General features: G+C 34.4%; 1 protein-coding gene across 2 annotated transcripts; it reads left to right on the forward strand.

Moving 5' to 3' along the window:
• Positions 1 to 2,710: 2,710 nt before the first annotated feature.
• LOC112517983 (ATP-dependent zinc metalloprotease FTSH 10, mitochondrial) lies at positions 2,711 to 11,122 on the forward strand. 2 transcript variants are annotated; one of them, XM_025125460.1, is made up of 9 exons: positions 2,711 to 2,948; positions 3,050 to 3,103; positions 3,218 to 3,299; positions 3,626 to 3,697; positions 4,687 to 4,817; positions 8,444 to 8,923; positions 9,066 to 9,833; positions 9,915 to 10,142; positions 10,372 to 11,122. In XM_025125460.1, exons 1-9 carry the CDS (start codon positions 2,898 to 2,900, stop codon positions 10,858 to 10,860), a joined length of 2,355 nt encoding a protein of 784 aa, XP_024981228.1. In that variant the 5' UTR covers positions 2,711 to 2,897; the 3' UTR covers positions 10,861 to 11,122. The 2 variants fall into 2 exon arrangements, with proteins under 2 accessions (XP_024981228.1, XP_024981227.1); XM_025125459.1 differs by having other exon boundaries at positions 3,050 to 3,299.
• Positions 11,123 to 14,258: the final 3,136 nt, after the last annotated feature.

Consider the following 14,258-nt stretch of genomic DNA (forward strand, 5'->3'; position numbering starts at 1 on the left):
TATAAATCTATACTATATTATAAGGCATTTAACAAAATCTCTTAAAAATTATTTTTTATGCATAAAGTATTGTATATTGATGTATATTACTTAAAATTCAGGACTACAAGTAATTATGCATAAATACAACTTATTAAAGCTCGATGTTTGAATTCGTATAACTAACTGCGGATAAACAAATCAAATAGAGGAACAAAATTTTATTTTAAAATATAAAAAATATAAAATATAATTAGAATAATTATCGAGTTCTAACAAAATAATTAATTATTATCTAAACCAAATATAAATTACTTCGTTATTGTACCTAAATTAAATTATAATAAAAAATTGAATAAAAAAATTACACAAAAATGAGAAATTTTAAATAATTAATTTGATACTAATATCGATATATTTTTGTCAAATTTTTATGATATCTTCAAATTTATATTTTATTCAAAAATAAAAATATTATCGTTTTCTCAAATTCACATAATACCATATTATAACATCAAATGAGATAAAGAATAAAGTGAAACATTAAAATCAAGATGGATCTCGCTGTATTGCACAAGTACCCTTCTAGTTAATAAACAAATTAATTAATAATTAAATTAATTAATAACTAACAATTAAAATTAATTAATAAATTAAAAAACATTAATTATAACAATTAATATTAATCAAGAGTATAATCGAAAAAAGTTGCAAAAAGCTCTTTATAAGCTACGCCCAACTAGTTTTCCAATAAGATAACTTATAAGTCAGTTTATTTTTGTCAAAACATGTATTCAAAACACAAGTTAGCTTATAAGCTACTTTATGTTTGTCAAACAATGCCTAAGCTCCCAAAACGCTACTTTAAGTAACCGGTAACTATGAATCGTTCGTGTACTGCCGACACTATGATCGCTTGCAAGTAATAAAGTGGTAAAAGAAGAGAGACTTCAACTGATGAGAAAAAGAAGAGAGACTTCAACTGAGTTGTGCTTCAAAAGGATAATCTTCAAATGAACTCAATGCTTCTTTAAATAGGAGATGAGTGGATAAGAATAAAACTTATTACCCAAAGGAATTGGAGCTTTCAAATATCTTATGGGTACATATCCATCCAACATTATTTTAAAATTCCAAAATTCAGTTTTTAAGGCAACTCTAACGGCAGGAAATATTTTTAAAGATCTTCAAGAAAACAATCTCCAAAAAATTGAACCATGTCCAAAATTTTGTAAACTTCCCACTGTGGTGACACTATGGACACTTGTCAGAAAGTGATGGTTTTCAGAATAAGTTTTCATTTTTTTGTGTTTCATCATCTTTTTAAAATAAACAGAGAAAAACAAGAAAATCAAGTATTTAATATATGTAAAAAAATACCTCTGGAAAAATAAGAATTACTCCAATTACAGTTAACACTAAAAGAGTACTTGCGCATGCAGCGAGACACATCTCGATTTTAATGTTTTATTTCATTATTTGTCTCTGTCGATGTTATAATACGATTTTATGTGTTTTTAAGAAAGCAATAATGATTTTATTTTTGAATAAAATATAAATTAAAAAATATCATAAAAATTTGAAAAAATAGTATATTAATGTTAATATCAAATCAATTATTTAAAAGTTCTTATTTTTTATGTAATTTCTTTAACTTATATTTTTTTATTATAATTTAATTTAAGTTTAATAACGAAATAATTTATTTTTAGTTTAATAATATAACATTTTATAAAGATAATAATTAAGTATTCTGTTGAAACTCAATTATGATCCTAATTATATTTTAGATTTTTTATATTTAAAATGGGAGATGTTTATCCTGTATTTGATTATGTTTATCTGTAGTTAGTTACACGAATTCAGATATGAAGCTTTAATAAGTTGTACATATGCACAATCTATTTGCAATCTTGAGTTTTAAGTAATATGCATTAATAAACAGTACTTTACACATAAAAGTGGTTTTTAAGAGTTTTGTCAAATGCTTTATAATATAGTATAGACATAGATACTGCCAAACCCTAAACTTCCAAATATAACAACGTAAACGACGATAACAATCCAAAATCCATCCAAATGCAATCTGTTGTGTTCAATTAGAAACTACATAAATTAAATTAAACAAGAATAGAAAACGAATATGAACCTGTAAACTGCAATCTTTTCCATTCGCTGCGATTACGAACGAATACCTCAATTGTGCCCGCATGAGATCTCTCTGCAATGGTGCGAATTATGGTTTTCTGAATCTGTTCTTGAACAAAGAAGTTGGCTAAAGAAAAAAAGAAATAGATTACCTTCTCTAATTCTGGATTGACGCTAATGGATTGAAAATATGTCAAATATATACGCATCTCTAAATTCTGTTGGAGTCGATTATCTCAATCGTAATCTGGAACCGATGAAATCTAATATGGAACCGATGAAATCGGATATAGATGAAATCGTTTAGGGAGGGAATTGAGTTTCTGTTGGCGATGAAATAAGATAGGGATGAAATCAGATAGGAATGAAATCATTAGAGGTTGTCTTTAAGAATTTTAAAAGTTTTTAAGAGTTTTAACCAAATGCTTTATAAGATAGTATATATAGTTATCTAATCGTTGACGTAAAAAGCTTGCTACCCAAGTTTTAATAGATAGAATTAATAAATTATAATCCTGATAATCAATAACTCCGAAAAACCTACACTTTCCCTTAGCCGCGTTTCATGTTTCCATATATCTACCGTCGATAGTCGTGGCCTAAACCAGAACAAACAAATATCTGGTATTTCGTCGAACACCTCATAGGCATAATATCATCATCGTCAAACAACCTCTGCATCTTTTCTATCAAAACACACATTAAACCCAAGAATCATATGTTAATTCGTTGACGGATTCAATCGATTTATCATCGTTCTCTTTTAAACTATGATGTTTTCAAGACTTGGTCGGACAATCTCTCGATCATCTCGTTCAAGGGTAAGTCTTTTCTTCTATGTAATCTGTTGATGCTTTCTTTTTCTTAATAGTATGTGACTTTCTGATCTTGTTGTTTTGAATATTGTTGGGTGATTTTGTAGAATGTTTTGAGTGGTGCAAATGGCGGAAGATCGCAGATTTTAACCGGTTCTTCGGTATATCAATCTCGATATATTGGACAGGCAGATGATAACCTGGGGTTTTTGAAGCGTTATTTAGGTTCTTTAGCAGCTAACAATGAAAAAAATGGTTCTGTCTTATCATCCAAGGTGTATATATCGGATATAAATTTCGCTCTTGCAAACCCTAAATTTCGAAGGTTCTTTTCCAGCGAGGCTCCCAAGAAGAAGAGTAAGATTAGCTTTCTTCGTATCATGTTCTGTTCTTTTACTGTTTGAAGCTAGGTGGCTGTTTGAGCTCGCTCGTGTCAATATGCTAATTTCGGCCCCTGAGGAGTGAATGAGGGGTTAATTGAGCTTCGTACCATGCCTGAGTTTGGACTTCTTATGGCACCTATTTATTTTGTTGAAGGGGAATCTAACAAAAATAGTCTTTGGATTGCTAGAAGCATTTGTGTTCCTACCTAATAAAAGCAAATTGAACATTGAGCAATCTAATATGTGGCCAATATTGGTGTATATCACTTAACCTTGCTGTGTTTCACAATCCTTTTTCAGATTATGAGAACTTCTACCCCAAGGAAAAGAAGGAAACTCCAAAGGGGAATAATCAGAAATCTGAATCTAAAGGTTAGTTACCTTGATTTCTGAGTATCAAATGCTACTTATATGGAAGTTCCAAATTGGGTGTTGAGTAAGAAACAGTTAGCTTGTTAATGCTATGTGGATGTGTTCTTATTTTGGTCTTTGCATCTTTGTAGTGTTCGTTGCTAGATGCCTGTAAGTTTTAGTCTCTCTTGTTTAGAGGACAATGTGTGCCAGAAATAGACTACTCTTAGCATGAATAGGCTTGCAAAATTGGTTAATGATTTTTAATTCTGATTGGGTGCTTTTACTTGGGTATGTTAGACTACCTACTTATGTATTTGCACCTCTTGGCATGGCATGGATGTATTTCTTAAATGTGTAATATTTAGAAATGTTGTATTGCATATTAGAGTATATTTCCCATTTCTTATTCATATACAGAAGTAATATCATGTTTATTAAGAGTTGTGGATGCTTCTCTTGTTGATTGAGGCAAAATTTCAGAGGTATTGCTTTTACCGTAAATGACAAAGTCCAGTTAGTGCACAACTTTTACCTTGAATTGTTCTCATTGTAAATGACAAATTGGTTAAATGTAACCTGTAGCTCTACTGTTAATTTCAGCTTCTTTTTGTATTATCTTGTGATGGAATTTCGGTTTATTCTAAGTAAATTTAACAGTTTCAGCAGCAATGTCCTATAGCATAAAGGTTGATATATTGAGCTTATACTGGTTGTTACCTTTTGTGATCACAAACTTAAGGTGGAGGTTGCAATAAGGTTGCAACATCTAGAAACTGTCATTACCCCAAAGGACATGTTTGCTCTGGGATAGGGTCATTTGAATATGGTTCTTTTGCATTTGTAAATAAAAACTTTTAATGCCAGAACTCTTACCAAGTATTGAATGCAATTATGTTTTAATAGCATCAGCTTGTGTTATGTGATTTCAGTAGCACATGTAAGAAAATGGTGTTATTAATTTGCCTATGATGTTTGAAGCTCATCTTGATAACTTGTGCAATATGCAGAGGAATCAAGCACAGAAGACGATGGAAGTTTCTTTCCAAAGCAATTCCAATTCCAAATACCAATTCCTTTACTAGTGATTGGGCTGTTGCTCTTTTCATCGCTCTCTTTTGGTCCTCGTGAACAGAAACAGGTTAGCAAATATCAATACATTTAGAGGCTTGATTTAACTTCTTGCTTGGGTTGAATGACTGATAACTTGGAGTTTGATTGCAATCTGTTTTATATGTCTTGGAACCCTACGAGGTTTCTCTTTTCATAATTTCTGGTACCAATTTTAGCAATTAGTTTGAGATGAAAGGTTGAATTGATTGGAACACTCTTTAATGGGACTTTAGCTTAGCTGATCGTCACCATGAATTTGATAAATTTTAACTTAAATGTAGTTCAGCCGAGTCTCTGTTTATACTGGCTTAGATGGATGCTTAGAATTTATGTCATGACGGATGACACTCATTTATTGAGTCCGTAATAAGTACTAAACAAGGTTAATAGTTACTTTGAGGAAAAATTAAGATGGATTTTCAACACCAACATGCTTTGTCAACGAAAAGTTAGGAAAGTAATTTTCAGGATGAAATTCATTTAATCATGTAATGAGCTTTATGATCAAAGGAAGCAACATCTGAATTATGTTTATATACAGATACAAGTATCACATGCAGTTGAGCTCATTAGTGTCAAATTTGTATCTTATGTCACATTTGTATTACTATTGATGTGTTCTTTGGAATCGGTTCCAACTTCCATACATGTGGCTAGCCTACACTAGACACTGCATTGCATCCCCAGAACACTACTTTTCATGGTCTTTTTATTCAAAATTCACAGGTGCCAAAGTTAGATATCTTCAATGATAAAGAAAGAACCCTTATTGTACTTTTTTTTTATTACATGGTTATTTCCATACTGAGATTGGAAAATAGAAACACAACATTATTGTGAAATGGGGTCAGTGTTAGTGATAGTTTTTGGCAAAAATATGGTATATAATGCTCTCTAGAATTAGGACTTCCCCCTTCTCACCTTCATTGTTCACAATCCATATCAAGTATGCCTTTCTCTCCTTAGGAGGACTTCCGTTAATGCTTCAGCCAAGATTTGGATGGGAAACAAAATGTAATGTAGTGGAGGTTTATCACAATCAGGTAAGTGCTAGAGTGCAGCCAACTAAACACCAATTAAGTCGTAATAGATCTTCTACATATGAGATTCCATGTGCGATTAACTTTCGGTTGCATTTGAATTCACAAGGTGGTGCATTGTCCGTTAGGATAAGAGGGTTACATGTGGGAATACATGGGTAATTGCGAAGTCTATCAACATGCACTGCAAGTTTTATCAAAGATAAAATTTAAGGTAATTTGGACGTTTGAGATGTTATCATAAAACAAGGAGTTTTTTAACCTCTTGAGGAATCTTTGTTCCACTTTGGAACCTCCATCATGTTGTCTCCTCACCCAGTTTACCAATGCCACTAAACCACATGCTGCTTGGATTGTGGTGGATGTGTTGTTTATATGCTTTCCAAGGTCATCGCTCAAGCCTCCAAGTTTCTGTGAAGTGAAGAGAGGAAAGTATCATATCTGTAAGCCGAGATTTAGATTCATAGATGGAAAAGGCTGCTAGTCCAGAAAAGCATGTGTATGAAACATATAAAATGTGGAACTGGACATGCTAGACTTGAAGGGAATGGACCTTCAACTAGCAAAGATCTTCTGATTTGGAAACAAGACCCATAAGAGTGTTTATTGATTCGTAACAAGTTCTTGCAGCAGGTGTTGGGAGCTGTTTTTTGCTCTGTCAGATGCCATTGTGTTTGTTGTTGATATATTAAGTTAACAAAACTCTCTGGGTTCTAGAGATATTAACCTTGGATAGAAGCTACATCCTTGGAGCTTTAGTTTTCCTTATGGCTATTGTTTTCCATAGCACTATGTTCATTACTTATCTATGCTGTTATAGCGGTGAAAATACAAAATTGCAGTCAGGACTGATATTTGAAATAGTGGTGGTATAGTGGTCCAAAAATAGCGATTCATATAATATTCTTAGAATATATATATATATATATATATATATATATGCATACAACATATCAAATGCATTAATTAAAAATATAGCTTCAACATCAAAACATCAACTTAAACAAGTTTCACAAAACAAAATAGGAAAAGTGTTCATAAACGAGCTAATCGCAAGCAATAGGTTCAACATCCGAGTCAACGTAGTTCTAAAGAGGCCCAAGCTAAAATATCGGAATATCAGTCTGCAATTTCACCTCAAATATAGGTCAATTGTGCCGCTAATATCGGAAACGCAATTTTCACGCAATTTGACCACCTCAATTTTATCTTAGTCTGCAATCCGCTATTGCAGCGCAATAGCGCCTCAATTAACATTTAACAGCATAGTTACTTATCCCTTCATCATAGCTAAAAGTGCTTTTTATTGTTTCTCTTTAGCTTTGAGATCTGAATTGCTCATGCAAGATCATGTTAAATTTTATCCCTGGTTGATCAACCTTTTGAGCGAGAGTCTTGGAACAAGTGGTAAGGTTACTTCATTGTCGTAGAAGGTCATGGATTCAAAACATCGAGACTGCCTCTGTGCAAAATTCTAGGGACTTTCTTTCCAAACCTCCCAAATCCAAGGAGCCTTGGTGCAACTGTGATTGTCCTTTTGGTCAACCTTCCATTGTTGTGAACACATTCATTTTCTTTGGTTTCCAGCACCAGCATTTCCTGAAGGTGGTCATAATGAATCTACATGAAATATCAATTCATATATTTGTGTGCATTTATGATGCTCCTTTTCGTAGTCTTTTAGGCGAGAGGAAGTTGTTAGTAGGAATGTGTTGAGGCTATGTTGATACTTCACTTTAATTACTAAGTAGAACCAATTTGAGATATACTTTGAGTTCTCCTTGGTTGTTGTCGTCTGCATCAACCCATTGACTCATGGAAAGAGTATTTATGATTATGGTTGTTGCTGACGCACTGTTTAGCAGTGTATGATCAAACAACTTCTGCAAGAAGTGAATGAATCATTGTTCTCACATGATAACTTCTGGCCTAGGTTTTATACCCCATTCGAAGTTGTGTTTTGTTATCTCGGGGTTGATAAATTGAAAGCTGTTCTTTCAGAATTATTTGATGAGGAGTATGTGAACTATGATTTCCCATGTTTGACAAAAGCTGACTTTGGGTATTGCCTGGGATTTCATCTCATGAGGTACTAGGACTTCGTTGAAATCCTTACTCTTCCAGAAACCTTTATGAAAGCTGTGGCTATACATTATAATTCTATATGTTTCCTATTGCAAGTTATGTATCCGAACTGCATGTAACTACACAACTATAAGTCCAAACTTGTTGAGGCAGGTTTAAGTAACTTCTGTTGACACTAAATGTGCTTCAGAATCTAACCAATGATTAGTCCAGCCATCGTGTTTATCCTTTAGTATTGTTATCTTTTTGCTCCAAGGGATGGTATTATTATTCTGGCGGTCAATGTTGTTTATTTGCTCTGGTACAATGTTAATTTCCTTCGTTTGAAACTTCTATATCTAGAATCTTCTTTCATATTCTTGGAATCACACAACCTAGTTTTGTTTTCCTATGCGATATGGAAGTAACCATAATCTTGGATTCAGTTTTTTGCTTCTATCTGATTTGAAATTTTCACATATCTTTCATGTATATGATTCTTTTTAGACTACTTGATGTTGCTATCATTTTCCTTTCGCTTTATTTGCAGATAAGTTTCCAAGAATTCAAAAACAAGCTTCTGGAACCAGGCCTGGTGGATCATATAGTTATTTCTAACAAATCAGTTGCAAAAGTATATGTCAGAAACTCACCACGCAATCAATCAAGTGATGGTTCTGTTGAAGGAACTTCAATCGATTCACCTGCAAAACTGAATACAAGCCAGTATAAATACTACTTCAATATCGGGAGTGTTGAATCTTTTGAGGAAAAATTGGAGGAAGCGCAGGAAGCACTAGGGATAGATTCTCATGATTATGTTCCTGTGACATATGCTTCTGAAATGGTTTGGTATCAAGAAATTATGCGATTTGCACCCACACTCTTATTACTGGGATCCCTATGGTACATGAGTCGGAGAATGCAAGGCGGTCTAGGTGTTGGAGGTGGCGGTGGAAAAGGTGCCCGTGGAATATTCAACATTGGAAAGGCCCATATTAATAAAGTTGATAAGAATGCGAAAAATAAGGTGCTTTGTTCATCTCTGTATAATATAGAATATCTTCCACTTGTCGTTAAGCTATGCTTCCACACAGTTTTGCTATGATTAATCACTCAAGGTACTCTAAACAAAAATAATTGTTCATGTTTTAATCTATACTTCTATCCAGGTCTTTTTCAATGATGTTGCTGGATGTGACGAAGCAAAGCAGGAAATCATGGAGTTTGTGCACTTTCTTAAGAACCCGAAGAAATACGAGGAGCTGGGGGCTAAAATCCCAAAAGGTGCTCTATTAGTAGGGCCACCGGGCACAGGCAAAACCCTTTTAGCTAAAGCAACTGCAGGAGAATCTGGTGTGCCTTTTCTTTCGATATCTGGATCTGATTTTATGGAAATGTTTGTTGGTGTTGGTCCATCAAGGGTGAGAAACTTGTTCCAAGAGGCTAGGCAGTGTGCACCTAGCATAATATTTATTGATGAGATTGATGCAATTGGTCGTGCAAGGGGACGTGGGGGATTCTCAGGTTCTAATGATGAGCGAGAGAGTACTCTTAACCAGCTGCTTGTTGAAATGGATGGATTTGGCACCACTGCTGGGGTGGTGGTTCTTGCTGGGACTAATAGACCCGATATTTTAGACAAAGCTCTGTTAAGGCCTGGTAGGTTTGATAGACAAATTAGTATAGATAAACCTGATATCAAAGGCCGTGAACAGATATTCCAGATCTATTTGAAAAGAATCAAACTTGATAATGAACCATCCTATTTCTCCCAGAGACTTGCTGCTTTAACTCCAGGATTTGCTGGAGCTGATATAGCAAATGTTTGCAACGAAGCTGCCTTAATTGCTGCGAGGGGTGAGCAGGCGAAGGTCACTATGGAACATTTTGAGGGAGCCATAGATAGGATCATTGGTGGGTTAGAAAAGAAGAACAAGGTAAACACGAAGCGATAGTTACTTTCTCCATGATCAAATTTGCTTAAATATGCGTACCTAATACCATTGTTGTTGAAACAGGTGATAAGTAAGGTCGAACGCCGGACTGTAGCTTATCATGAAGCAGGCCATGCTGTTGTGGGCTGGTTTTTGGAACACGCGGAACCTTTGTTGAAAGTGACAATTGTTCCTCGTGGTACAGCAGCACTTGGTTTTGCCCAGTATGTACCGAGTGAGAACCTACTCATGACCAAGGAACAGCTTTTTGACATGACTTGCATGACACTTGGTGGGCGCGCTGCTGAACAGGTAAATTTTTTTCCTTTCGACACAATACTTCACAGAAACTGCCTCTATACCCCTTTGGAGCGGAGCATGCGTACATCCTACTCTCATACCCTACCTCTGTGTGGGATATACCAGGCTCGTTCAGTCTGGTTTTGTTTAATTTGGTTTGGGTTAGCCAAAGGCTGCAGTGCATCACCGTTGATGCAATTTTGACTACTTGTGGTGGTTAAAGATTATTTCTTGATTTCAGGTCATAATCGGAAAGATTTCAACCGGAGCACAAAATGACTTGGAGAAGGTAACAAAAATGACATACGCCCAAGTTGCCGTATATGGGTTCAGTGAGAAGGTAGGTCTCCTCTCATTCCCTCAAAGGGAGGATGGGATGGAGATGACCAAACCATACAGCAGCAAAACTGGCGCAATCATCGACACCGAAGTCAGGGAATGGGTAAACAAGGCCTACGAACGCACGGTCGCACTCGTGGAAGAACACAAAGAAAAACTCTCTCAGATCGCTGAACTCTTGCTCCAAAAAGAAGTCCTTCACCAAGACGATTTGCTAAAGGTCTTGGGTGAACGCCCATTTAAAGCAAGCGAAATGACAAATTATGACAGATTCAAGATGGGGTTCGAGGAGGAAGATGCAAAATCCGGACAGGCTGAAGATGGTGGTGCTGGTGCCGCTGAAGATAATGGGGCCCCACCACCGCTAGAACCCGAAGTAGTCCCTGCATAAAAAATGCATCAAATCTCTAATTTAGAACACAAAGTTGCTGCCCGTTTGCATTTATGAACTCTGTTTTGGAGAAAGAGAAAGATTTGGGTGGAGGGATGTCACAATGATCTTGTATTTGGTGACATAATTTAAGCTTTGTTTGCATGATTAAATGTTATAAGCAAACAGTGCTGAATGCTGATATGCAAAAAGAACACAGGATGTAAAGTTTTCATGTGGTGCATTTTCATTTTTTTTAAGGATTTATGTGTCGGCTGGTTCTTGTCTGCTGTCACTTTTCATTCCTTTTTAGGCATAATAATTCAAAATCTAAAGACAAATGGCGTAAAATTTGGTACAGAGAGTGTTTTAGGAAGTGTATTTTATGTTCGTTGATTTTCGGGACGTTTGTAAGCAATGTAATCGAGAATTATCGGTCTGTTCGTTGTATTTATAAATCCGTTTGAGTTTGGCTTCAAAGGTCAAAAGTATCTGGAGGTCCCGGGTTCAAATCTAAGGAGGAATAAAAATCATGGAGGTTCAAATGCGGTGACTCCGGGCTATCTGCAAAGCAGGTGGTCGTTCTGGAATTAGTCGACTCACATAGCGGATTGAATATCCAGTTAATCAAAAAATCCGTTTGACGGATATGTGTCTCAGAGACGGGCAAAAATCAGTATTTTAATAGGATTAAATTTTTAAGAGTCAATTACACCGGTGATCCTTTGGTTTACTTAAAATTTGGATAGACTTTTAAAACGAACTATTTACATTAATGGTTCCTAACTTTTCAATTTCATAACACTCCTGGTTCTGAAGTTAATGTCGCAGTTAGCAGCCGTTAGGAAAGACAAATCAATCTTTAGAAAAATTATAGAAATCAAAAGTGTAATTCACTCTAAAATTAATTGTGATTTACGTTTTTCTAAAAATTTCTTTTTAAAAAATATTTATATATCAATCACAAATCAACTCTTTTTTAAAAAATAAAGTATATATTAAATAAAAAAATTATATTTATCTAAAAACTATTAATCTCATGTAAACCGTACTTAATTTCTAATATTATACTTATATATTTTAATATTCAACCCAAAAGATATTTATTTTTTATTCTTTTTGTTTTTTCAAACTTATGGTTATATAATGCAAAAGTTATTTTATAAATTTAATAGTTTTTTGAAATAAATATAACGATTTTTTTTATATGTACTCTAATTTAAAAAAGAGTGAATTATATTTTTGGTCCCTTGTGAATATTTGTTTTCGATTTTTCATCCCTTCAATTCGTAAATTACATTAGTGGTCCAAAAATCTTGTTTTGGAGCTTAAATTGGCCCCTCTCACTAACACCATTAAAGCATGATCCATTAAGTGAGTCAAGCGCCCTTTACGTGAGAGAAGTTTGGTCATTTTACCCATCTTCATCCCTCATCTCTCAACTTCAATTTAAGAACTCTAAATTGATGAAAGTGTTAATGTTAAATCTTATACCTAGAGAAGGGCGGATCCAAAAATACGGCTTGAGTGATGCAAGAAAAATTTGAGAGAGTCTTTTATAACCATGCAGGGATACGGATTTTTGCATGATTTTAACTAAGGTTCAAATGTCGAACGATATTAGTATCATAAAGAATTTAGGCATTTATTTCCATATTGGTAGAGGCTACGATCCTTAGAGGTCGACTTAGTTAAATCGGCAAGTCTTGAGTTGACAAAAATGGTGACTTTGTGAGGGAACATGTGGCCACTCTCTATGAGGATTCACTTACGAGAGAAGGGACTCTTATAAATGTTTACACACATACCCTTTTATTTAAACTAACGGTTAAAAGTCAAGCTCACTCAAATATATTTTCTTTTTCTCTAATTGAAATCATAGTATTCTCGTCCTCCTACTTGAAACTCTAAAGTCCATTCCTTGTGGATACGATCCATGTATTTTACCATTTTATTACTTACAGCGATCATAGTGTCCGGTGTGCACTTGTATCGCCACTATGGCAACACAGGTGGCCACTTCTGTGGACCTATATGATTTCTGCTATCACTAGCTCAACACCTTTTCCTTCCTATCAAGAAAAAACCATAACCTCCTCATCTCCTTTCCTTTAAATGGATGTTCAACCATCAGTCACTCATCCAACAACCTCCTCTCATTTGATCATCTTGTTGACATCAAACACCAATTATACAACTTGCAACAAGCACAGATCATATCAGATAAAAGACTTGAAGAAAGCCATAAGCTTAAAAAAGAAATGGCATCTAGTCTGGTTCATTGTCTTGTCACATCTTTTGAGCAACTTCACACAAAAATATATGCTCAAAACGCATTACTGTACACACTTGTTCATAAACCTTCCTAAGATTCCACTATGATCCCTTTCATTCTTGAAGATCGAAAGAGAATAATCAAAATTGAACAAACATAAGATCACATCTGATCATTTCTTCAACGCTCATCAACTCAACATGTCAAATCCCATCTTCCTATGTTGTTGAGGGGGAGAAAACATACATCTTCAACAACATAGAAAGAGTGGTGGTCAAGCATTCCAATGCAAAGGGGGAGAAAACACAAGCAATTCCGATCAAACACTAAGAGGGAGAACCAACAACATCCAAAGAATGACAAAGGCAAAATACCGATGACTTTTGAAGAAGAATTTGTGGAGCGAAGGCAAAGAGAAGCAACGAAAAGATATGATTTTTACTTGTAAAAGTCCTGTATCTATCTGTATTGATCCAAGAGCAAAATGTCTTTAACAAAATCGAATACTAGTTGAAGTGGGGTCAATATCGTCACAAAAGCGTATTGGTTTGTCATCCAGCCAAATAGAATATCAATACAATATAAGTAGTCTGACAAATACTACTAATGGTAAGCCTAAACTTGAAGTACAAACTTGGCCAACAAGTTTGGTTCACCGACTCTCTTACTTCATTTATTGGTATGAGAACATATTTAACATGTCAGCTTAAGTAAGTACATAAGCACCATTATATTGGTATTTTACTTACTTTATTATTCCCTCGACATACAGAATGATAGAGCAAGTTAAGAGAGTGTCTACATCAAACTTAAAGGTTGAAATGAAGACTACTATAATACATGGATTAACCAATAAGAAGAAGACATACTTTAAAGTTGGACAATAAACATTTAATGCAATAGTGACTATACAATGTCAACCTTGTCATTCAATGACACTCACCCGTTTTGAAAGAACATCTTTGTGAGTGTTTTCAGAAGCAAAATCGGGTTTTCCTTTAATATATATATATATATATATATATATATATATATATATATATATATAAAATATTTTACCCAACTACAATTCACCAATACCTCAATTAACTCAATTCTCATATATATATATATATATATATATAATATTTTACCCAACTACAAT

The sequence above is a fragment of the Cynara cardunculus genome, assembly GCF_001531365.2.
Source record: "Cynara cardunculus var. scolymus isolate 2C chromosome LG 9, CcrdV1, whole genome shotgun sequence".
NCBI lineage: Eukaryota > Viridiplantae > Streptophyta > Magnoliopsida > Asterales > Asteraceae > Cynara > Cynara cardunculus.